Source organism: Amyelois transitella, chromosome 17, assembly GCF_032362555.1.
Source record: "Amyelois transitella isolate CPQ chromosome 17, ilAmyTran1.1, whole genome shotgun sequence".
NCBI lineage: Eukaryota > Metazoa > Arthropoda > Insecta > Lepidoptera > Pyralidae > Amyelois > Amyelois transitella.
The window spans coordinates 677775-705256 of NC_083520.1; the positions used below are offsets into that span (position 1 = coordinate 677775).

The window sequence follows — 27482 nt, forward strand, 5'->3', positions numbered from 1 at the left end:
GGTTTAAAAATGAACAGGTTTCGTAAGCGCATGAGTGCCTATTTAAAGTAAATATACCGAATGTGTTTGTTAACCAATTAACCTTCATGTGCTTCCGCTGACATGTTGTGGCTCCCAGTGTAAAAAATAAATGTAGAACAGAATTTACAAGGCTTTTGTGAAATAGTCACGAACTTTATCAATTTTCAAAATTGGATTGAGGCTTATTGACGTCACATTACTTTAATCTAATTACAACTACTACCGCTTCCAAAGCGCATGTGTAGAAGAAGCGGCGGAACAAACTACATTGCAGCATTTTCATCAGTGTGATTGGCCTGGGACTTGGATGTTTATCTATAAAAGTATTTAATATAAAATATAGTATCGTTGGGTTAGTATCTCGTCACACAAGTCTCGAACTTACTTCGAGTCTAACTCGATCTGTGTTATTTGTGCCATATGTATTTATATTTATTTATTTAGTTATCCCAAGATCTTACCTTTGTTGGCGGTCGAGCCCGGAACATTGTTACCGCTAGTTTATTGTTTAACATACGTGGGCGAAGTCGCGGGTCGAAGCCAACTCATAAATCTAAACTAACGCCTAATAATTTATAGCTGGCTATGTAAGTAAACATGTCACTTTATCGCCACGACGGTCATAAGGCACGAGTGAAATCGGGCGTAAAAACTAGTCCATCGTATCTTGGGCCGCGGCCGTGGGCGGCGGAAACATAAACATTGTAACAATATGTATGTCTGTGCCGCGATATTTCCTAAACTTTGGCTCAAAAATGAGGTACATATAATGTGTGTATTTTGATTATATATAAGTATATATATAAGTATATATAATCAAAATACACACTGGAGAAAAATAAATTGTTGTGATTAGAATTATCGATGGCTTATGCTAAAGTCCCAGGTTTGATTCCCGATTCCAAATAGAAAAAAATCTTTGGCGAATTTGACTTTCCTCCTGGATATTTACATACATTTTCATCAAAACCGCACCATAATCGGTTCAGCGAAATGCGAGATAATTACGGCCAAACATACATACATAATATACAAACAAACTGAGAACGACCTTTTTTGACGGCGGTTAAAAATAAACCAACAATGGCAGATGTTAAGCATATAAAAATAATAGAATAAAAGCGCCCATTCATAGTCCCCCCGCAATTTAGAAATGAATGGTGACCCGGAAGTTGTACAGAAAGCTGTTAATGAAAAAAGCTCACGTGGTTCCGGTGTAAACTTTCTAGTTAGGTATATAGTACTAGCTGCGCCCGCGACTTCGTCCGCGTGGAATAGTTATTATGGCCATCATTGAGGGCTCAAGGAGGATTAATTTTCCCCGTTTTTTTTTCACATTTTCCATTATTTCTTCGCTCCTAATAGTTGCAGCGTGATGATAAATAGCCTAAAGCCTTCCTCGATAAATGGTCTATTCAACGCAAAAAGAATTTTTCAATTCCAACTAGTAGATTAGCGCGTTCAAACAAACAAACTCTTCAGCTTTATAATATTAGTATAGATAAGAATTATCACTCTTGAATCACTATTTGAATATCAATTCCATCATAAAGACAAACAGCTGAACGTGGCCTATCAGTATTATCAAGACTGTTGGCTCTGTCTACCCCGCAAGGGATATATATGTGATTATGTGTGTGTGTAGATAAGAATGTCATCATAAAACAAAACGGTCGTCATCACATCGTTATGCAAACGTGACAGTCACATGAAAAAACCGATAGATGGCGTGCATCGGCTCCAGACAATGAAGTAGGGAAAAACTTCATTAGAATTCTGATCCACGCGGAAACGGTACGTGAAGGAATGCGACAAAAAACAATGCAATCTATACTAATATTATAAAGCTGAAGAGTGTGTTTGTTTGAACGCGCCAATCTCAGGAACTACTGGTTCGAATTGAAAAATTCTTTTTGTGTTTAATAGATCATTGATCGAGGAAGACTTTAGGCTGTATAACATCACGCTGCAACTATTAGGAGCGAAGAAATAATGGAAAATGTGAAAAAAACGGGGAAAATTAATCCTCCTTGAGGGCTTCAATGATGCCCAAAATAACTGTTCCACGCGGACGAAGTCGCGGGCACAGATAGTTCTAAATATATCACAATTTTGGCTTCTGTTGGTCTTAAATAGATCCAGATACGGACATCGCTTACTTACAATATTATTATACTTATAGATAATTAATTTCTTACATACATATATACATACTAGCTTTTGCCCGCGGCTTCGCCCGCGCAAATGTATTTTAGATTATAAGGATACGCCATAAAATTACACCCATTTTTTAATCCCGTATCGTGCGGGACTGTTTTAAGTTTATATTTGATTTAAATTCATATGGCTTCTCCCGTCTCATACATATAATCACATCGTCACCCTTGCGGGGTAGACAGAGCCCACAATCTTGAAGAAACTGCAAGGCTACGTTTAGTTGTTTATTTATTTCATGAGTATTTTGGCTTAAACAAACTACAATTTGGATAATTAAGTTTATAAAGAAAACACGACGAGTTTCTACAAAGCTGTAAGACTTATGCTTTATTATAACTATTGCATGCCTTACACAATATATTTCTACAGTAAATTAATTAATCTATTCTTGGACTTTATGACAGCAATCTACCAGGCGTCATGTTCAAGAACCATAGACAGTAATAGACGTGGCTCTATGAAATATTAATTAAGCGAGGACCTGTCTCAGACCTGTGAGGATATAGTACTGACTGGAAGTATTCATGCCATAAAAAACATTTTGTACAAAAACCCAAGTCTCGCAGCTCAGTCTTTCTACCGTAAAAAGTTGCGAGATCCATGTAATACCAAGTCGGTTAATCTATTCAGTCTCTACTTAAAGGACTAGGATAAGGACTACTTAAAGGATAGTTATTATCATGCCAATATTAAAAATATTTTACGTATTAAACAAATAGATCGACTTGGACATCGCATAATTTGATTATTAGATATTTGTAGAAAAACATAATGAACGTGGCTCTGTCTAACCCACAAGAGATAGAGACGTGACCATATGTATGTATGTATGTATGTTTGGCGGCCTCTGTGGCGCAGCGGTAGTGCGCTTGTCTGTGACACCGGAGGTCCCGGGTTCGAATCCCGGCCAGGGCATGATAAGAAACGAACTTTCTTTGATTGGCCTGGGTCTTGGACTTTATCTTATATTTATTACAAAATACAGTATCGTTGAGTTAATATCTCGTAACACAAGTTTCGAACTTACTTCGAGGCTAACTCAATCAGTGTAATTTGTCCCGTATATATTTATTATTTATTTATTTTATTTATGTACTGTAGTGTGAATAGACCTTACAAACTAGGACCTGTCCAAGGCGTTATAAAATGATAACTGGTTTTATTTCGATGATAAAAACCATTTCACGGCACTAATGTAGGCTATTATAAGAGCACTGTGGATCAGAAACTTGATTGTAATGCTTAGACTAAATCTAGTTCTACAGGTTGTTGGGGCGAGAAAGAGTCACAAACAGTCATAGATCCTCATAAACTGTTAAACTATCGCATTGCACGATTATTAATGTATGCAAACGGAAATTAATGCGAACATCAGGAAAAAAAAGTGCCGTGTGGTTCCCAGCACCAATCCAAGTGCCGTGTGGTACCCGGCACCAATCCAAAAAATAATAGGACCACTCCATCTCTTCCCCATGGATGTCGTAAAGGGCGACTAAGGAATAGGCTTACAAACTTGGGATTCTTTTTAGGCGATGGATTAGCAAGCTGTCACTGTTTGAAATTCAATTCCATCATTAAGCTGTACGTGGCCATTCAGTCTTTTCAGGACTATTGGCTCTGTCTACCCCGCAAGGGATATAGACGTGACAATATGTATGTATCTGGAAAAAACGGTATACATACAAACATACAATCACGCATCCTCACCTCTCTGGAGAGAAGCCCGGGGCACGCCTTTGACCATCGATCCTAGATTGGGTGAGTCAGGTTTTGACACGAAACGACTCCTATGAGACCTTTGCAGGTAAACCCTAACCCGTATTGGATCCATGGTTACACATCTAATCGCCTGAATGTCCAGGTTTCCTCACAATTTTTTCCCTTACCGACTTGATATTGATATACGTTTATATGATCTTGATCAAATTAAGGACGTCCTGGTAAAGGGTCAGTCCAAAAGTACCCGAAACCGCCGAGCTTGCATGAAGAGAGTTATGAATGTGGATGACGCGAAGGAAATATGCAGAGATCGTGGCAAGTGGAAAGAGGTAGTCTCTGCCTACCCCTTCGGGAAAGAGGCGTGATTTTATGTATGTATGTATGTTTATATGATATGATATTTTTTTAGTGCGTATAATGGGATTTAACCTTAGTAGCATTCCTTGAAGCGACTTAATTACCTCATCGGCGAGAGACTTGGCACTCGCATGTCGGTTCCTAAAAACATGATCTGTTTAACATCAAATACCCTACTCTGAAGATGAGACGACTTTCGTACGCAAACTAGTCAGGTCGTCGTCCATATTAACTATAGATCACTTAAAAGCATATTAACTATAGATCACTTAAAAGCATATCTAGTATTATATTCATACAAAGAAAATAAAAATTTAAACAGAGACAAAATGGAATCATATACATTATATATATATACACTACCATACATACCACACTGAGTGGTTTAAGACACTCATTCCTCTCAACTCTGTCATATAATGAACTTGTTTTAACTGATATTTAATTTTGAGCATTATTTAATTCTAGTTTTAACAAAGGCATTTAGTAAAAACTAGTTCTAACTAGGGAAAACGCGTTCTATCTAAAAACTAGTTTTAACTGTAACATATATATATTGAGCTTTTTTTTTTTAACTTTTTCATACCACCACGTCAAAGGCTGGTCCATACATCGTTGCTAGCCCATCGCCTAAAAGAAGAATCCAAGTTAAAAAGCCTATTCCTTAGTCGCCTTTAACATGCATGGGAACGAGATGGAGTGGTTCTATTCTTTCTTTTCTAGGTGCCGGGAACCACACGGCACATATATATATATATATTAATTAATTTAAGATTTCTAACCACTCATACTAGGTTTCCATCTCATTAACTGGCCTCTTTCGTAACGGAACCAAGATCTTTATAAACAATGAAAGAATTTCGACGTGCTCGATATAAAGACCGGAAATATTGAATAAGATTAGCCCAATTTTTTGTAGATTTTTTTTTATCAAATGTAAAGAAATAATAATGAACCTTATTTGTGTAGATATAAGTGCTATTAAATAGGCTACGTTCAAATCTTTTGATCGAATTATGAAGGTCCAAATGAAATTGATGAATGTACATATCTAGATGATATTGGTCGAGTTGAGAGAGTTAGAATATTTTTAAGAAACAAAAAAAAAATTGTTCTTATATTTTCATGTAGCCTTTAAAATTTCCGACTTTAGCACCTAACCCGTATTTGTAGCATCAAAGTGTTTTTTTTAGACATTATACTAATATTAACCTGTTCATCATCACCTGGCATTAGTAATTCTGTCCTCTCCCACCGAGGTAAAAGCCCAGGAAACGCCTATCTACCAAACTCTATAGTTACCAATGGTGAAGCTATAGTTACGAAGAATTATGTCATCATAGTCGCACCTCTAGCTCCTCTATGACGGGGTGAGGACACAACCAGGACTAACGCAAGAATGAAGAAGATTACATGAGTTCTTCCTGATATCACTAGCCCGTGTGGTTTCCGGCACCAATACAAAAAAGAATAGGACCACTAGAGGGAAAGAGATGTTTCCCATGGATGTCGTAAAAGGCGACTAAGGGATAGGCTTACAAACTAGGGATTCTTTTTTAGGCGATGGGCTAGCAACCTGTCACTATTTGAATCTCAATTCTATCATTAAGCCTAATAGCTGAATGTGGCCATTCAGTCTTTTCAAGACTGTTGGCTCTGTTTCGTGATAATATGTATGTATGTATCACTAGCCCAGACAATAGACCAATGTGAACACAACTGTTGCAACAAGGAGCTCATCAGAATCGTCCAAGTACATGTATCAGAAGGGTTTGGCGGAACTCGACCGTGTATAATTCCTTATTGTTTACAATCAGTCTTCTGTATGTTAGTGATAGGCGAAGCGGAAAGCGGTTTCATAAGCTTATCGAATATTTAAACTGACAACTTACGACTATTAAGTCGACGTTTAGACCGCTTTATTTCAAACGTGATGTTGACAACGGTGTAGTGACAGCGATGTTAAGGCAAAATCTTTGCCAGGCTTAAAGAACCGTAGCTCGAGCGGTTAAGTCAGTGGTTTTATTTATGCTTCAATCTGTAGAAACTTTGTTTGTGCGATTTAGGATTTTTCGATATTGTGGCGTATTTACAGCGACAGTAAGGCTTGGTGTGCCGTGTACCGAGGAAACCGCACTAAGCTAAACTCACCGATAAACTCGCCGGAAGACGAAAAAATAAACCACCAGCACCATATTTATCAATCAGTTGACAAGGAATATAAAAGATTTAAAATTATATTCAATTTGCAATCAAGAGTGCAGAGTCCAGTGATCCTTGTACTCTATGGTGACGTAGCAAGTGACGCCATGACACTTTGAAGCACAGGTGTGAATTTTAAATTTATGTAATAAAAAGTTCCCACATAAAGGTTCTCTGCTTAACCCAATGGTAGACTGTTAGATAATGCTGTTAGCATTAAGTCCGCCTATTGTACTTTACAAATTGCAATTGTTACAATAAAGAATAAATAAATAATTAAATAAATTTTTAAATACTCAACCTTAATTTTGAGCAGAAATATATCATGCCTATTAAGTACATGCATTCTTATCAATATTAAATTCATATTCTATGAATGTCAATACTACTAATTTCAAAGTCAAATCGCTACCTCTTATGTAACAAGACCTATATATAAACGAATAAGATCGATTTGTATCTTTGTCTGTTCCATTGACAAGCTTCAGTGACGGACAACGATGCGTCCCAGACGCACTATATAGTGCAGTGTTAGGTATAGACAAATTTATAAAGTGCATTAATAAGGGACAAAAGAGTTAATGGTGAGACTGTTTAATTTAAAAAATAAACCGGTACAAGTTCTAACCTACATCAAAAATTGCACATTCTACTAACCTTGATGATTTTATGCGTTTGTGGATTAAATTCGAATTCAAAATTTATTCATTATTATGGGACACTTTAATACTTATCACCTAATAACTGTCATCTTTTAGTTTCACGACATTGATTGACGAAAAAAAAATTACTTTAAACGGTAACAAACTGCACTGCAGCATTTTCTTCAACAACGTCAACTTCACAACTATCCAAACTTAAGAATAGAAATGTGGATGAGAGAATACATTGTTGTGATTAATGACTCATATGAAATTAAAATAATAATTTTGATTTAGGTTCAAAAACTACAATTCTTTATACATACATACATACATAGCGGGGTAGACAGAGCCACCAGTCTTGAAAAGACTGATAGGCCACGCTCAGCTGTTTGGCTTAGTGATAGAATTGAGATTCAAATAGTGACAGTTTGCTAGCCCATCGCCTAAAAGAGGAATCCCAAGTTTATAAGCCTATTCCTTAGTCGCCTTTTACGACACCCGTGGGAAAGAGATGGAGTGGTCCTATTCTTTTTTGTAATGGTGCCGGGAACCACACGGCACTTTTTTATCTTCGTAAAAATCTAATTAGCCGCTCTAGAATGGGTCCACGGGTTCCTTCACCTAACAAAGATTATACTTTCTTCACGTTAACGTCTAATTATGTGTGTGCTCTAAAAATATTATTCGATTCGACACAAGAAACTAAACGCATAAAAATCAATCGTGCGTCGCCTTTTAAACGATTCACGACAAAAACGTGTATTCTGTAATCGATTACTATTCATTATGTGGTCTACATTTTGATATTATTGCCAAGCGTGAGTTTGGCGGATTCAATTATATTTTGTGCCATTTCAGTTAGGCCTTTGCTTAAAAAATTGTTTAAAATTTGATAACAGACGTCAGCTTAAAATTAAAACTAAAGTTATATTTCTATATCCTGAGATTTAGAGAAGAGTTTTTTAAGAATTTCCTTTTTACCAAATTTGTAGTTAAACTTAGGGTTATAATTCTTGTGAAGAAGTATTTCTGCATAAGTTCACTAATGTTAACAGTAAATTTAAAGGGAGAAGGAAGATAAGATTTACGACTTTAATGAAAAGAACACATTCCTAACTCATTTTTAACACTACATAAATACATACGTCTATATCCGTTGCGGGGTAGACAGGGCCAACAGTCCTGAAGAGACTGACAGGCCACGTTCAGCTGTTTGTCTTTATGATAGAATTGAGATTCAAATAGCGACAGGTTGCTAGCCCATCACCTAAAATAAGAATCCCATGTTTAAAAGCCTATCCCTTAGTCGTCCCTATCCCTCTTACGACATCCACGGGAAATGAGATGGAGTGGTCCTATTCTTTTAATATTGGTGCCGGGAACCACACAGCACTAATTAATAAACTTAACACCAGTTTATAAAAAGAGTTAATATTTCCTTTCCACAATTGAATTGTTCGTTCGTAAACACAATTAAAACATATTATTTGTTTTACTTCAATGCTATAAAAAGTACCGTCTCAATAACAGTATTTCAAAACTTTTACGACGGCAATTTGGAAATAATAATAGTAATGTTGCGGTTCTGAACGCATTATTTGAGGCCAGGTGCGGTTGCAAGACCTTCTTTGGACTGTGCGGTTACCATAGATGAAGATAGCGTTAGATTAATATTAGCTTTATCTTCTTCCTCTTTACTTTTAGTCCCGGTTGCATCCTCACCTCGAGAGGAGCCTGGAGTATGCCTTTGACCATGGATCCTGGATTGGGTGAGTCAGGTTTTTACACGAAGCGACTCGTTCGTCAATTTTTTTAGCAAATTAAAAAACAAATATGCAAATAAGTCACAATTAGTGGCTAATTTTATTTTGTTTTAATGTTAATAAATTGACATACAAACATAACTTGTGTGTTTGTTAATTGCAAATAAATTTAAAAAGTTACAAGAAATAGTACATGGTTATAAAATAAATGAATCACTTGCAATGGCGGACTTGTTGATTGGAAATAAGCAACCTCTTTATGTTTGCAACTGGCCACAAATAAAAAAAGAGTTTTTTTGACAGAACATAAATAAAAAAGTGACGATCAAGAGACAAGTTGAAGAGCAAATTGTTAACATATAAGTCCCGTTTGTATTTAATGTATAATGTAATTATTTTAACGAAAATATACAGTTTTAAATTAGTTCAGGAAGAGTGAAGTTTTATTTTCATTTGTTTTAAAGTAATTTTTTTCCCGTAACAAAATATTTTAAAGTGCATGAACATTAGTCTTATTAAAAAATCTTAAAGATTTTTTTTAACAAATTAATTATTTTTTAAAGTTTCATTTGCAGTGTACCGATCTATCAGATATGCGGTCTATGGCCCTAACCCTTCGTATTATCTCAGCGTTTCTCAACTTTTAACTCAAACTTTACTACTCCATGATAAGATGGTTATTTTAGATCCACCATTAAAATTATGGCCTGGTAATGGTAGCCAATGAAAGTGGGCTTCAGGTGGTTTTATAGCCGTATAAAACTCTGTATAGATAATAACAGCCTGTGTGTTTTATCCATCCAATGTAGAGACATATCCGTTTAATGAATTGAAATCGTTCCAACCCACTAAAGAGATATACTTAACATACATACATACATTAATATGGTCACGTCTATATCCCTTGCGGGGTAGACAGAGCCAACAGTCCTGAACTGAAAGCCCACGTTCAGCTTAACGGCTAAATGATAGAATTGAGATTCAAATAGTAACAGGTTGCAAGCCCATCGCCTATAAAAATAAACTCAAGTATAGTCCCTTAGTCGCCGTATACGATATCCATGGGAAAGAGATGGAGTGGTCCTATTCTTTTCTGTATTGGTGCTGGGAACCGCACGGCATTTTTTATCTAACAAACAAAACCATGGCAACCGTTGCTACGGCGTTATTTTAGTCTGTTTGTCTGTATGCTTAAATCTTTAAAATTACGCAACGGATTTTGATGCGGTTTTTTGTAACAGGTAGAGTTATTCAAGAGGAAGGTTTTTATGTATAATAACACTCAAAATTTTGCAACCGTGCGAAGCCGGGGCGGGTCGCTAGTCTACACTAATATTATAAAGAGGAAAACTTTGTTTGTTTGGTTGTAATGAATAGGCTCAAAAACTAATGGACCGATTTTAAAAATTCTTTCACCATTCGAAAGCTACGTTATCCACGAGTAACATAGACTATATTTTATTTTGGAAAAAATAGGGTTCCGTAATAATATATAAAAATAATTGGCAAAACAGCGTTTGCCGGGTCAGCTAGTCCTACTACTATTATAAAGGCGAAAGTTTGTATGGATGTTTGTTACTCTTTCACGCAAAAACTACTGAACCGATTACCATGAAATTTGGTATGTAGGTAGCTGAAGACCCAGAATAACACATAGGCTACTTTTTATCCCAGAGTTCCCGCGGGATTGATAGGGTTTCCATGCGGACGAAGTCGCGGGCGGCCTCTAGTAGGAAATAAAATATTTTTTTCTGTTGTCACAGTGATGGTGTGATACCGCATGGGTCTGCCCGCGGCGCTGCTAGACGCGGCGGCGCGCGGCGACGCCCCACGTTTGGCGAGCGTGCTGCGAGCGCTCGAGCGAGCGGACGTGTGCGACGAGGTGAGACTATATCTCCTGCACTCTTCTTATTAACCCTCAACTGAAAGATGATAAGATTTCATAGAGATTTTATATAGAAATTTCGATTTTTTCCGCGTTAACTTATTTGCACGCAAACTCATGATTTGAGTGAGTCAAATGACGATATCTTTTTTTTTAGTGTACCGATTTTGATGAAACAAACTTTAAATGTTTTTCTGAGTTAAAGCGAAGCAATTGGTGAAAGTTTTAAGTAAATCGGTTCAGTAATTTCGGAGATAAGCTTGATCATACATACAGACAGACAAAAAATACGAAAAAAAAATTTTTGCTTTCTATTATTCGTTCTAAGTGTCCCTCTATCCATTTCAGTCATAAATACTGAATTTATAGACAAAATATTTTTACTGTTTTATTATATGTATAGATTATGTGAATAATTGTAACATTTACTGTGTTCTGTGGTTTTTTACATATGCGCACAATTTAGCAAAAACAAAAAAAAATTGCTCGCGAGGTCTTAGTTGGCGACAAATCACTAATTTTAGCAGTTAACTGGACTGTCTAATTAACAATTCTACACTTTAAATATCCATTCACTTGTCACTTTCACGCTTATGAAAACGAATGTATTTTTTATCATTTCACGAGTAAGCAATTTGATTTTCTAATTAATTAGTTTAATACGAAAGATATATCATTTACTGCCGTCATAGGTCAGTATCTTACAAGCTATTAACTTTCTTTTAACATATTACGATGTTATTTTCTTGCCCGCCCACTGTTCGGCTGAATTTTAACCTCTAACTACCAATTTATGGTAATTTTAACCATAACATGAAGTAGTTATATGTACATTCAGTTTACGGATAACAAATATATTCGAACGTGTGTGGCCAAGTGTCGTATTATAAGCAGGACCGATTTTTTTTTCGTATGTCGTATTAGGCGACTAAGGAATTAAGCAATTTCACCTAGTGAAATAATAATCAGAACTGGGTAAGGTTCCCATATTCGCCAAGAACAGATATGAATCTGTACTACAAAATAGTTCATTACAAGAAGGTAGAATTACATAAAACTTTACATACATCCATATATATAATCACATCTATAATCCTTGCGGGGTAGGCAGTGCCAACAGTCTTGAAAAGACTGATAGTCCACGTTCAGCTGTTTGGCTTAATGATAGAGTTGAGATTCAAATCAAATAGTGAAAATAAAAGACGAATCTCAAGTTTATAAGTCCCTTAGTCGCCTTCTACGACATCCATGGAAAAGAAATGGAGTGGTCTTATTCTTTTTTTATTGCACAAAAATAATAACTAATTATTTATGCTAATGTAATGTACAAAATGCGGCCTTTATATGTACTTATATAGGTAAGAAACTGCTGCCAGTTTAACAAAGATTCCTATCTTCAAACCCATAAGAGAGAAATTACAATATCATAATAATGAAACCGTCTGATAAACTTTAATTTAAAAAAGTAGAAGTATATTATAAAAAAAATTCCTTTACATGTCTTGTGAATAACTAGTTTACGGCTTTTTTAAACATCGTTAATAACGGCTAAGTAAACAAACTGTAATTAATGTAAGTACAGTGTACGTCACATCAGCTCATCGTTTACAATAAGTAAGACCACACATTAAAAGCGGTTCTATTATCACGAGACGCTTATGAACAGGTTTTAATTTATAACAAATATTAATTACTGGATTGGTAAATAAGAATGATTTTACCTATAAACGATTTTAAAAGACTAAATTTTCCCAAAACCCTTTTAAATTTGCTGAGCGAAATGCGTCCTAATGGACTACGTTATGCGTTGATATATTGTCACACATGAATATAAACACGTGTATATTGCCTTGCGGGGTAGACAGAGCCAACAGTATTGAAAAGATTGATAAGCCACGTTCAGCCGTTTGATTAATGATAGAATTGGGATTCATATAGTGACAGGTTGCTAGTCCGTCGCCTAAAGGAAGAATTCCAAGTTAATAAGCCTATAAGTGAGTATCATTAAGTATTTTTAACTTAGTTAATTATATTCTAACCAAATATTGTGAAAATCACTGCATTAGTGAAAATGAAAATATTTAATTACCTACTTTAACAAAGTCGTACAGTATAAAGAAGTATTTGTGACCAGTACAGTTCTTTTCTTCGTCACGAATACTTGTTTTCATTTTTCTCCAATTGTGTCAAGTTTCAACCTATTTTTAGTGGTCTAGCAAACTGTCCGAGTCTAAAGTCATTCTATAGTCATGCTGCATGACCGTTGACTAAGAAGCCTTCGAGTATTTTGTTGTTAAGCTTGTTTAGTTTTTAGCTTGTTAAAGTTTTACTTCTTAGCTTAACGGTAGCCACTTCTTTCCATTTGGGTAAATAAATATATCAACAAATAAATTAAATAAACATAAATGTGGACGAAAAAATATGTAATATTGAAAACAACATTATAATATAAAAAAAAACAAATTTTTTTTAAACAACATTTTAATAATATTTTATCGTCCACATTAATTCGTCCACATTGAGATAGGTACCGACCACTCAGTAAGTGACAGAACAACTGCCAACTAATTTGTGGCATTGACAGTGACAATTCGTTTTGTTTTTAGTTTGCTTTCAAACGGTGCGTTCCGTCTAATGCAATTTTCTCGGTACGTTCCTGGTTATGTCTAAATTTAATTTCTTATTATTATTATTTTTTTTCTGTATACTGTTTACTAAGACACTTAACTTTCGTTCAAAGTTGTTTTCAGTGACAATTTACTTTGTTATTTTTATAATATTGTTAAGTTAGTGAATTGAGTTGGTTGTCTGGAATGCTATGTAAACATTAATTGACTACTTACGTTGTAAGCCGGCAGGCCATTGCAGATTTGGTGGTAGTGCACTTATTTAAGACTTGTATTCTGTTTTAAAATATTAAGTAGGTATATCTTATTATATTTTAAGTAGTATATAACTAATATCATTTATTTATGGATGACTCTTTTGAGTCGGCTGGGGAAGATTCTTTTCATGATGCCGTCTCACTTGGTGATTTAGTGCGTAAAGACTTGATGCCCGTTAAAAAATATTTTAATGTTTGCCACATCAATGCTCAAAGCGTAGCAGCCCACTACACTGACCTCCTAGAACTTGGAATGGTTGAACATCTCCAAGCAATTCTGGTTTCAGAGTCTTGGCTGAAGCCTTGCCTTGATTCATTTTTGGTTGCATTACCTGGCTATATACTGATAAGAAATGACCGCACTGATAAAGTTGGTGGAGGTGTAGCCATATATTTACGCAGCAATCTTTCGTATAAAATTTTGTTCCAATCTCCCTCTTCTTACTCGGCATCAGCCGAATACATTTTTATAGAAGTTGAAGTGAGCCACCAGAAAATTGTATTGGGGGTTATGTATTGTCCACCAGGAATAAACTATTTTTCTTCTCTTGAGACAGTACTTGATCCTGTTGCTTCTGTATACTCTCATTCCCTTGTATTCGGTGATATCAATACTAACCTCTTACTCGACACCTCTTCTTCTTGTAAACTTCGTGATATTGTTGACTCCTTCAATCTTTCGGTTCTTCCTTTTAATGCCACTCACGTCAATAAGGACTCCCCTGACACCTGGCTTGACCACATATTTACCTCATCACTCGATAATATCATGCTTCATGGTCAGCATCCTGCTCCAGCATTTTCTCGACATGACCTTATCTACGCTTCTTACAGGATTCACACCACTAAGATTAAGGCAAAGTCAGTTTTAATGCGCAACTTTGCTGGGCTGGATATTGAAGCGCTGCGTACTGATGCTGCTGGCACTGACTGGGATGCCATATTAGCTGCTGATACCGTGGAATCCAAGGTTGGCCTTCTTAATAGCTCAATTGTTTCTCTTTTTGATCGTCATGCTCCATTCCGTCGTGTAAAAATTAAACGACCTCCTTGTCCGTGGATGACCAGGGGAGTGCGCATGGCCATGGCAAAACGTAATCGAGCGTTCTTAAAATTTAAACGTGATCGTTCTGATGACAATTGGGATATATTTAAGAGGGCACGAAATCTTTGTAATCGTATGGTGAGGTCCGCGAAACGTCGGTATTTCCATGAAAGCATATCGAATTCTTCTCCTGCTGATGTGTGGAAGTTCCTCAAAAGCCAAGGTGTAGGTAAGGGTAATTCCAAGGTATTCAATTCCTCCTTTTCTCTAGATGAGATAAATGATCATTTTACTTCCACTACTTCTCTGGATCCTTCATCTAGGTTGCAAACTATTTCATATTTAAACTCCTTACCTTGTTTGCTACCTGACACGTTTTCCTTTTCTACAGTGACCATTGAAGACGTTAAAAAAATTGTCCTTTCCATAAAAACAAAAGCCATGGGGATCGATGGAATTAATCTCCGTATGATTCTTCTTCTTTTGGACTTCATTCTTCCGGCTCTCACTCACATCATTAACTATTCCCTTAGTTCAGGTGTATTCCCTTCCTTATGGCGGAAGGCATTTGTGATTCCTCTACCTAAAACTAACAATCCTGGCAGCTTAAATCATTATCGTCCTATATCTATTCTTCCATTTTTCTCTAAAATTCTTGAAGCAGCAGTGTATTCCCAACTATCCTCTCTTGTTCTTTCTAATGGACTGCTCAGTGAATTTCAATCGGGATTCCGCCCGGGACACAGCACGGGTACTGCGTTGTTGAAGGTGACTGAGGACATCAGAAATGGCATGGAGCACGGCAAGGTGACCATCCTTGTACTTATTGATTTCTCCAATGCTTTTAATACGGTAGATTACGATGTTCTCCTTGCTTTACTTGCTCGCCTTAATCTCTCTCCAGTGGTCCTCGATTGGTTCGCCTCTTATCTTCGTGGCCGACAGCAAGCAGTCCGTGTTGAGCAAAATATCTCAAGTTGGCGTGACCTTGTTTCTGGCGTTCCCCAAGGTGGCATATTGTCCCCTCTCCTGTTCTCTATCTTCATCAACTCTCTTACTTTACTCCTTTCTTCCTCTTTTCATCTTTATGCAGACGACCTGCAACTCTACCACTCATGCGATTGTGAGGGTATTGACTCCTCGGTTGCGCTCATTAACAGGGATCTTAGCATTATTGCAGACTGGTCGACTAAGTACGGAGTAGTTGTAAACCCGGGTAAATGCCAGGCTATAATTATAGGAAGCTCCCGGCAAATTTGTAATATTAATTTCGAGGCTATCAATCCCGTTAAATTTAATGATGTTACGATCCCTTACTGCCCCAGCGTAAAAGACCTTGGACTGCAGATCGATTCAACTTTTAGCTGGGTTCCTCACGTCACTGAGGTCTGCCGTAAAGTAACTGGTATGCTTCGTTCTCTTTATAGACTAAAGAACTTCCTTCCTCTGAGAACCAAAATCTCCCTCGTCCAATCTTTAGTCATTCCTACTATTGATTATGCCGACGTGTGTTACTGCGATCTTACTCAAGTCCTTCTCATTAAACTCGACAGATTAGCCAACAACTGTATTCGCTTTATTTTTAATATCCGTAAATACGATCATATTTCTTCTTTTCGTTCGCAGTTATCATGGCTTCCTATTCCTGAACGTCGTAAAGCCAGAATTCTTTGTTTTTTGTACTCTCTACTCAATGATGCTCACTCTCCTCTTTACTTAAAATCTAAATTCCCGCTTCTGAGTTCCACCCATTCCCGTTCTCTTCGCTCTTCAGACAACCTGACTCTGCGTACTCCTCTGTTCCGGTCTACTTTTTTGGAGAAATCTTTCCAGGTTCAGGCTGTAAGGCTCTGGAATGCTCTTCCTGAAATGATTAGGAGAGCTCCTAGTCGCTCTGCGTTCAAACATGCTGTGAAGGGGTTCTTTCTTCGGCAGATTAATGATGGGTCATCCTAATTATATATCCTAATTATATATTTTATGTATGTATAATAATATGTATTTATAGTGTATATTATGTATATATATCTTGTATGTATTTACGCATTTTCTTTTTGTAATGTATGTATTTTGTCAGTATGCATGTGCACTTTATCGCACCACCAACTTAAAGTTTTTTCTGTTTGGTCAACTGGTTGACTGGTAGAGAATGCCAAGCGGCATTAAGTCCGCCTTTTGTACATTTTTTGTTTTTGTGCAATAAAGTTTAAATAAATAAATAAATAAAATTAATCAACATACCGTGAAAATATAATGTTGCCATTTAAAACCAATAACAAAAGATCAAATTGCCACACTCTATCTGTAGTCTTATATACTGACAGTGTAACTACAATCTAGCGATTACGTGAGACGGGTAATTGTATCCCACGCTCATAACCCATCGATCAATGTTCACATTGAAACATTGGCGGTATTTGGTACACCTTCGGTGGTTTTAGGGTTAAACTCTGAATGGTCTAATTCTGTAAAACCGCTAAGTTTGTAACCATTTTCTTTTAGAAAACAATTTCAATATTAAGCTTCAGATTTAGGCTTCGGGTTTTATAATATAAGCTATTTTTTATTATTTATACATACATATATTCAGGTCTGTCTCCCTCGTAGACAGTGCCAACAGTCTTGAAAAGACTGATAGGCCACGTTCAGCTGTTTGGCTTAATGATAGAATTGAAATTCAAATATTGACAGGTTGCTAGCCCATCGCCTAAAATAGGAATCCCAAGTATATAAGCCTATCCCTTAGTCGCCTTTTACGACATCCATGGGAAAGCGATTCTATTATTTTCTATTGGTGCCGGGAACCACACGGCACAGTATCTATATTGCGATTATTTTATGTATCACATAGGTAGTACAGTACGCACAACACACCTACCTACTTTTATTTTTATTATTTACTAGCTGTGCCCGCAACTTCGTCCGCGTGGAATAGTTATTTTGGGCATCATTGAAGCCCTCAAGGATGAATAATTGTCACCATTTTTTTCACTTTTTCCATTATTTCTTTGCTCCTTATAATTGCAGCGTGATGTTATATAGCCTAAAGCCTTCCTCGATAAATGGTCTATTCAGCGCAAAAAGAATTTTGCAATTCGAACCAGTAGTTCTTGAGATTAGAAGAATTTAAAGAAACAAACAAACTCTTCAGCTTTATAATATTAGTATAGAGAGTAGGTACCTACCTTTGATTTAGGTTCATGTTTGATATAAATAAATAAAAATGACAATGATATGTATTAGTACCTAATCTCGAATTAAAGCATATATTTAAAGACAGAAATCGTTATTCAAATATATTTAAAGATAATTTGCATAATTCGCCAATTATTATGGACGGGTATTGATTTACTGTCAGCACTTACGATAAATATATAGGTATATATTCATAACTTGTACTTTATTTAAACGCACATACTTCTGCCGGCGACTTTGCCCGTAAAGATCTTGTTAACTTTTCTATTTTTAAGAGAAAAATTATAAAGTACGGTAGTTATATTTTATTTGAAAATCAAGTATTTAAAAAAATTATTGCAAATATAGTTTGTTTGCTTCTATTATATTAATTGTTTACACGAGAAAAAACACAAAATATACAAAAGCAGACTTACTTATAATATTATCCTATTAAGGGATAGTTTTTGTTTTTCAAAGTAAAACATTTGAAAGCCGTATATGCCTAATCATTTCAGTAATTCCGTACTTAGTTTTAATCGTAAAAGTTGTATCGTAACACGATATTTTTACTCCGTTACAGATAGCTTACCATCCAAATTAACAGTTCAAAGTGGACATTGAAATACTTTTGACTACTTAACATAAAATTCCGATCATAACCGATAAGGTACGAACACTATCTTAAATCAGCTTCCTCTTGGCCGTCAATAAATCAAATTTGTTCTCGCTACCGCACTTAACTTTTGGAGCCACACGTGGCCTATCACAACATTCATATTTATTTCATTCACATTAAGAAAAAAACAGTCAAATAGAGTTTGTACATACTACGCACATAAATTAACGTCTCATTCCCGGAGAGTTAGGCAGAGATCTTTTCCCTTGTCACGATCTCTGCATACTTCTTTCGCTTCATCCATATTCATAGCTCTCTTCATGCAAGCTGGGTGGTTTCGGGTAGTCTATAACATCATGGATTGATCCTAGTTGGACAGATTCAAAATTATGTGCGAAAGCTTAACAATTCATATACCCTGTACGTATCACGTCCGTACCAGTTCAGGTATAAACAGAGTTAATAGTGTCGAAAAGATTTGAAGGCTGCGGTCAGCTGGAAGGCGTATAATATAATTGAGATAGATATATATGAGATGCTGCACATTCTGGCCGGCCCACAATCCAAATTATAACAATAAATACATAATATTTTAAAACTTAGTCCTTAACTAAACAAAATACATTTTTAATAAGCATCGTTCATAAATTAAAACACATTAAAACTTTATCGCATAAACTTGTCTTATTTCTACTTCATAAAGGTTTTCTATTACAGCTTAGGTCATCAAACTAAACTTACTAGCAGGTGGAAAGGCAGCACCCATAAAAAATTCCACAATAGAAACTAAACGCACGACGCCTGACGCGGCAAAACCGTTGGGACGAAAAAAAAAGAATTATAAAAAAAAAAACAAATACCAGAGACAACCGGTCTCTAGAACCGAACTAGTTTTTAATGATCCCCCATCGATACCGGCAGATGACAGCAGATATGTAGTGATAGCCAATAATTAATTGTTGGTAGTATACCATGTTGATTAGTTTTTATAATACGATTCCAAAGGGACTTGTCGGTATGTTCCATATTTTGGCTAGTTACCTTTTTGGTCTCGTTTTGTTTTACCATTAGAACTAGTTGGAACTTGAATGTTCAATACTGGCTGAAAAAAAAAATTAATGTGGCTTTCGTTTTTTTTATTTATTTACTCGTCTAAGCATAGATAACATTTGTAGATTTTTTTTTAATTTGATCATATTAAAACTATAAATGTCCAGTAAATCGGTAAAAAATCCTGTTTCTTTGTTCACGCGGACAAAGTTGCGGGTGGCAACTAGTTTTTAATACAAGGATTTCTCCTGTGTGCTTCCGTCGTTCGCGTGTTATCTAGAAAACTGAGACATTTGCCGTCTTTAGCATTGTTAGTAGGTACTATCTGATCGAATTGTAAGCGAGCGCCTCTGACAACCACAGCGGCTCTCAAACAGTTTAAATTAACGACGTATAATGTTTAAATTGTGCCGTGTGGTTCCCGTCCCTTTTGAATAAGACTACACCTCTCCCATGGATATCGTAAAGGGCGACTAAGGAAATATGGACACGATCATCTATTATAAACTTCCATGCTGGTTTGGTAGCGAAGAAAAAACTTAGTGTTAATTCCTTCCCGAGTCAGGCAAGGTAAAGGTTTACTAGTAGTAAAGTAAATGTATCATCTCAATTAAACTCAATTCAGGTGTGGAAGTAACCGAGATTTACGGCAGGTTTAAGAACAACTATAACTTTGCTTCATATGTAACTTTGCAAATAGGTTACCATAAAGTTTGTCAACCACTGGCCCGCAGAGCGCCGAGCCCTTAAAACGACTGAAACCAATTAAGCGTCGTATCAATAAACTCCTAATTAATCGATTTTATACACGCGGGTTTATGCTAATTGGCAGAATTAAATATAAACCTTTCGCTTTAAGTTTTTATGTCTTATTTTGTCACTTCTAATTGGTCGCTTAACTCGCGCCTCGTTTATCGCCAGAAATTTGTAAAAAGTGTTTTTTTATCGTTTTATAGCTCAATTCTTTAAGTAAATTGATAAAATTGACACTTGTTGTACTATAGGCACTTTATTTTACGCTAGCTGTGCCCGCGACTTTGTCCGCGTGGAAAAGTTATTTTGGACATCATTGAAGCCCTCATGATGAATAATTTTCCCCGCTTTTTTTCACATTCTCCATTATTTATTCGCTCCTAATAGTTGCAGCGTGATGTTATATAGCCTAAATAAATGATCTATTCAACACAAAAAGAATTTTTCAATTCGAACCAGTAGTTCCTGAGCGCATTTATTATGCATAGCGCGTTCAAACAAACAAACTCTTCAGCTTTATAATATTAGTATACATAGATTTCAGTGCGTTCTTAAAATCTTGATCACTACTGTATGGCGTTTACATTACCTTACATAAGACTAGATCCCCATATCGTTTTTTTAACAACATATTTCAAGTACCGACAACGGTAAGTTACTATTTTATTATATGTATGTATGTAAGACGACTAAGGGATAGGCTTATAAACTTGGGATTCTTCTTTTAGGCGGCAGGCTAGCAATCTGTCACTTTATAAGAATCTCAATTCTATCAATAAGCCAAACAGCTGAACGTGGCCTATCAGTATTATCAAGACTGTTGGCTCTGTCTACCACGCAAGGGATAGAATAGAATAGATTTATTTTCAAAATTGGATACAAGGTATCACTTATTGACGTCACATAACATCCGTCACAAAGTCCGCTTCCAAAGCGCATGTGTAGAAGAAGCGGCGGAACAAACTACACTGCAGCATTTTCATTGGACGTCAATTTACAAATATAGATCTCTTAAATCTAAATCGTGGACGAATGCACATTGTCTACATTAAAAAACATGAATGAATGTAGAACTGATTATGTCAATACGAATATTTCGTCAAATATTCGATATAGACGTGATTATATGTATGGTTATGTTTCAGTAAGCTAGAAAAATAGCATATCATAACAGTAAATGCGTTTACATACATGTCATATACTTATCAATTAGGTGTTCGCATACACGTGTACAATTGAATCGCTCTTTCGGTCAGCGAAACACTAACCACGGGTTATTACACGTTTTTAATTCAATTATTTTAACAGTTAACATTATAACCACTACGTAAACCACAGTTAAATAGATGGAACCATTTCGTGAGTTGATTTGTACGGTCGTGCGTGTGAAGTGAAAGTGAATTATAAATATGTCTGACTCTTTATATCGTTTGGTGTTCAGACAGGATGGATGTCAAAACAATAACATATACACAAACATACATATAATCACGTCTCTATCCCTTACGGGGAAGACAGAGCCAACAGTCTCGGAAATGATAGTTTGAGATTGAAATAACAGGTTGATAGCACATCGCCTACAAGATTACAAACCTATACTTAGTCGCCTTTTACGACATCCATGGGAAAGAGATGGAGTGGTCCGCCTCTTTTTTGTATTGGTGCCGGGTTATTATTAATTTATCTTCATCATTAACTTTAATGTAATGCTTCATTTTGTCATTCAGATTGGTCAGTCTCAACTTGGAAATGACTTTCAATGTTTAATGATTTGTTGTCATCATTTGCTGTGAAAGTGATTTTAATACGCTCATTTAAAAGCGACCATCAAATTTTTTATTTAAATATTTTAAAGTTGTAACGCCTACCTGGTTGTATTCTTAATGGCCTGTTGTCGGATTCTCGGATCCGAAAGCTTTTTCTAAATGGCCTAAATCTTAGATATTTTTCTAGGTAAATAAATATTCATTATAAAATATAGTATCGTTGAGTTAGTATCTCATAACACAAGTCTAGAATTCACTTTGGGGCTACCTCAATCTGTGTAATTTGTACCGTATTGACTTATGTAAGTATAATTCATATTATTTTAATCTCACTTGGCTTAAAAGAACGAAATTTTGCAAAGTTTTCAGAGTCAACTATATCACTTATTTTGGCTTGGACTCTCTATATCTCTTATTTCGTAAGAAATGACTTGTAATTTTTATGAATTGATTGTAATAAAACTCCTTATAAAAGACATCAACGCGTGTTATCTGTTCTTTTTTTTTACTAAACTTTATTTTAAACATATAATACTTTTTTTTAAACTAATAATATTAACTAAAAATCATAATGTAAAGATACTGAAGACTAGCGCTCTTCAGTGCTCTGTGTAACAGACATTTCCTAATTTAAATGCTCGAAAGGTTCTCCACGAAGCGAAGTGTGTAGTTATCCAAGTTATTCTAAAAATCCTGGCTGACGAGACACCGCCCTGCAACATTTTTTTCTTGTTCTAATTAACACTAAGCAGTGTAGGTTGGCAGTACTGTTTCGCGCTTAAAAAACACATAATGCCGCGCGTTTTAGTGATGGGAAAGATATGGTATTTTCTTTAAAAAAATAACAGTACCTATTCTGTATTCAAAGATTGGTTTTTTACTCTTTGTTCAAGATATATATTTTTTTATTAATACTCCAAGTATACTAACTACTAATGGAACTATCATTCAGTTTCGTCCGAATGGTAGTAATTACAAGAGCTTGAAAACAAATGACGGAGCATGTAATTTATTTAAGGGTTAATAAAACATTAGTCGAGAAAAAGCACTATAAGAAACTATATTACAGAGTAAAATTTATTATTTTTTCTTCTTACAGCGTATATCAATAATAAAATACCAAGTTTTTAAACACAAATAAACTGAGACAAAGCAACATCATCATAGTTAATTTCCGTACCATTTTCAAAGCGAAATCACCTATGAAAGGCATTTGAAAGTGCACTCGCATTGAAATCAACATTTCAATAAGTCAGAGCAGTAACTTGTGACAAGCTGAAATATACTGCTTTCTTATCTCATTCAGTATCAATTTCACGAACGAGAAACATTACTCAGGATTGTTTCACACTACTACCTAAATTGAAGAGCGTGCAGAAGGGCCACTTTACAATTTTATCGACTAAATTATACTCGGAGTTAAATAAATTTAATGTTTATCTTTCAGAAAATTTATAAAATCTTAGTAAGAGTTATAAATTATAATATTTACACAGTTATAGAATAGAAATAGCCAGCGGGGCACGCGCGATGCCGTTTTTATCGCGCGATAAACTATCGCTGTTTCGCTTTTTATTATGACGTGAAACGGGACAAAGTTAGTTTATCGCACGATTAAAACTATGTCATGCTAGCCCCACAGTACAACATCCCTTTTATTGAGATAAGGAAAAAGAACAGATATTAGGTAGAGTTTAGAAGCAAAGTTTATTCGTTTGATAAGTTATTAACAGATTTAATAATGAAATGTTTTTACACATTTGTACTATCTTTATGTTTTCTATCCTTTTCCAACTATTCAACAGACTGTTCGTCGACATTGTTTCACTCGACTTTTCACATCCCTATGAGAACTGAACATGTTTGTTATGTTTGATGCGTGTATGTTATTCGTAATTTAAAATTGTATTACGTGAATTTTCGAATGCTTTGATTTTTTTTTAACTTATTTTCATAAACTAGCTGTTAACTGACACTCCGTCCGCGTTATACTTAAATTCCCGTATTCCCATTCCCGTAAGAATTTCAGCTAAAATCGACCGTGACGATTACCTTCAAATAATTTATTATTCCATGAAAAGGATTAAAACTCTATTCTGACAAAATTAAGCTCTTGAAGAAGTTTAATGAAAAAATACAAACATTTTTGTTTTTGAAATATTTTTAAGATATAATCCTATGTAGCGAAATGTATTAATATTACCATATTATTATGGAACCAACGATTATGAAGCAAAAGGTGTGTAATACCGAAGTTTAACGATACCCATTACACGAGAAAATAGCTGCGATAAAGATCTTAACCATATCAAGTAAAACGGTTGTAATTTAAGTGTCTATTAAAATCGAAGTTTATGCGAAATGTCCAACTTTTGTTACGAAATCCCGCGGTGGATCGCATGACATTTATCCAGGATAATCCGGAATTTATAACGCACATAATCGGCCATCGCCACGCACCATAAAGTATAGCTCACACCGCGAGCGAGCGAGCGACGCAAGCGAGCATCTTTTTACCAAAAGAGGTACCTACATGGTACAGTCAAGAAAATATCAACTTACATAAATTCACTGCAAATACGCTTCTATCACCGCGTCATACAGTTTTGCGTGCTCGCAAGTTCAGTGTAAGCACATCTTTAAAACCACAAATTATTATAAAACTTATAATAGACGTTGCCAATGCCTCCATTACTATACTTACTATAAATCATGGAATTATGAATGTTATAACAATAATCTACGGTTTGAATTCCTTTGAGAATACTGGAATTCTTCGTCGTATAAGTAAGAGGTGCAAGTGACATTGGTAGCTCGTAAAAAAGATTTATATTGGTCGAGTGGGCGAGTAAACACAAGAGGCATTTATTATCCAGCGACTTGATAATTCATACTTATAAAAGACTACTACTACGATACTTATATATTATCTTTAAACATACATAAAATCAGGCCTTCCCGGAGGGGTAGGCAGAGACTACATCTTTTCACTTGCCACGATATCTGCACACTTACTCTCTCTCTCTTTTCATGCCAGCTCGGCGGTTTCAGGTATTAAATTATCTTAAATTATCTTTTTACACCAAGAAATTAAAACAATATCTTTTTTATGTAAAACTTAGTCTGAAATAAGTTTCTTTGACAGTCATGAAAGGCGACCGACGCCAGATTCATAAGTATTCGAGAAAAATGAACGTAGTTTTAAGTAAGGATAAGCTCAAGTTGCGCAGAATAAAAACGAGCTCTTTATAATACTAAGTTTGTCAAATAAAATGTCATTACGCTGTCTGTAGCATAATCATAATAATAAACATTTATCCCTTGAATATGGTTACAATGTAAATCTTAACTATCTTTTTAGGTACAAGTCAAGTAAAATATGCAATCAGCATGATTTTTTGTAGTCAATCAAATAATCCACTGCATTGATTGAACGGACATCATTTTACTGAAACGTATAACCAAAAGCTTTCAAGCGCCATTTTCCCTACTCGCCCAATCAACTCGTCCAATATGAACATATTGAAGTAAGTGTCATTGGTCTAACGTAACTGTTTTTGATGGTCACAACTCAATGATTGCCGCTTATCCGATAGTAATATACTCGGAAGACGGTTGGACCTGTTCCCATCCCTAGTCGATATTGTCTTCCTTGTTTATTTTTTTTTTTTATATTTATCTTTGTCATGTTTTACTGGCCACGATCAATGCATACTTCTTTCGCGCTCCATGCACATTTATTAATTTTAAAATTTAATTCCACAAAAAAAAATGTACAAAAGGCGGACTTAATGCCGTCAGCTTTTGACTGCTTTGGTCAGCTGGTTGACTGGTAGAGAATGCCAAACATTCTCTACCAGTTAACCAGCTGACCAAACAGAAAAACTTTCAGTTTTTATCGTTTTGTGTATTTTGTATTTATCCAGGACTAGACTTTTTTCCAGTGCTTCATTCTGTGGGAATCTCCAGGAGGAAATGCAGCCTGTGCATTTATAACTACTAAGTATTATGATGCTGCATTGGGGAAGTTTTTACACGAATTGACTCCCGTCTGACCTCCGCAAGGTTTGTGGGAGAACCTGACTCCAAATGGTTATATATCCAGTTGCCTGAATGTGGAGGTTTCTAGTTAACCATTCGAATAACTACTGACTAGCACAGTAATCGTTTTATCTCGTTAGAGTCCCATAAAATACCTGGGGTGAAACTCAAAGTAATGCACCTAACATAAATAATGTTGGTATTATTTCTATCACAATCATATAAATAATTTCATGTGAACATCGACAATAAGAAACAATTTATTAAACCATTGATCAAACCACGGTCATAACACGTTCACGGTTACTATAAACGATTAATTATCGCACTTCAACGTACGGCCATAAAATATATAGCGTATAGATGTGGCTCTTCTTAAGCTGCCTACACACCCGACTAACGAAGGCTAGCGGAACCGTCGACACGCGCTAGGTACAACTAAAAAGATATATAGCTACGATTAAGATAAAAAACATCTCTCATTATTACGTATTTCTAGCAAGATTTCTACGCGGGGCGTCGCTCCCGTTAGAATTTCCAAGTAGCCTTTTAACTCTTGAAGTGTCATATCCCGTGAAAATCTGTTTATTAGTTTAACTTTTTTCGTTTCAAAACAAAAATATATATATTTACTATAATTTAAATAAGGTAATATTACCGAATATAAAAAGTATAGTATACTCCATCGCTTTCCCATGGATATCGTAAAAGGCGAATTTAGGATAGGCTTATAAACTTGGGATTGTTCTTTTAGGCGATAGGCTAGCAACCTGTCGCTATTTGAATTTCAATTCTATCATTAAGCCTAACAGCTGAACGTGGCCTGTCAGTCTTTCGAGATTGCTGGCTCTGTCTTCCCCACAAGAGATATAGACGTGATTACATGAATGACTGAAAGTAAAGGACTCAAGCCTGAGTTGCTGCATTATCGCTCTGGGCCAACTTTATTTTTATAACTACTGTACAAATTATAAATCTCCGAGCATATATACTCCAATTACGAAGAGAAAGAATTCACTAATGAACTTCGAGCACAATGTGAACCGATGTTCGGCATCTTGCAATCCTTGTTTATGGCAACATGGAAAAACGAATGAAGAAACAAAACGCATTTACTTTTTTTTAAATTTTACGGCCGTGGCAGTCGACAGTTTAGCCACGTAAGGACGTTTAATCTTTATTATTTCCTTTTAAACGCATGTTCAGTATATTCTACTTGTAGTTAAATGTGACCGATGTAATCCTACCTCATTAACAACAAATAAAGTTACTTTGAATTGTTCTTGTACGATTATATTAAATTGTGGTTAACTTATTGTAATAAGTAAAAAATAAATAAGGA

General features: G+C 35.6%; 1 protein-coding gene across 1 annotated transcript in view; it reads left to right on the forward strand.

The window, feature by feature from the left end:
- Positions 1-27482, forward strand: part of LOC106137196 (uncharacterized) — an 85039-nt gene that overhangs the window by 48886 nt on the left and 8671 nt on the right. The window contains exon 3 of the mRNA XM_013337989.2: positions 10687-10805. Within this exon, the coding sequence (XP_013193443.1) occupies positions 10704-10805 (102 nt within the window). The 5' untranslated portion in view covers positions 10687-10703. The remainder of the gene's footprint in view (positions 1-10686; positions 10806-27482) is intronic.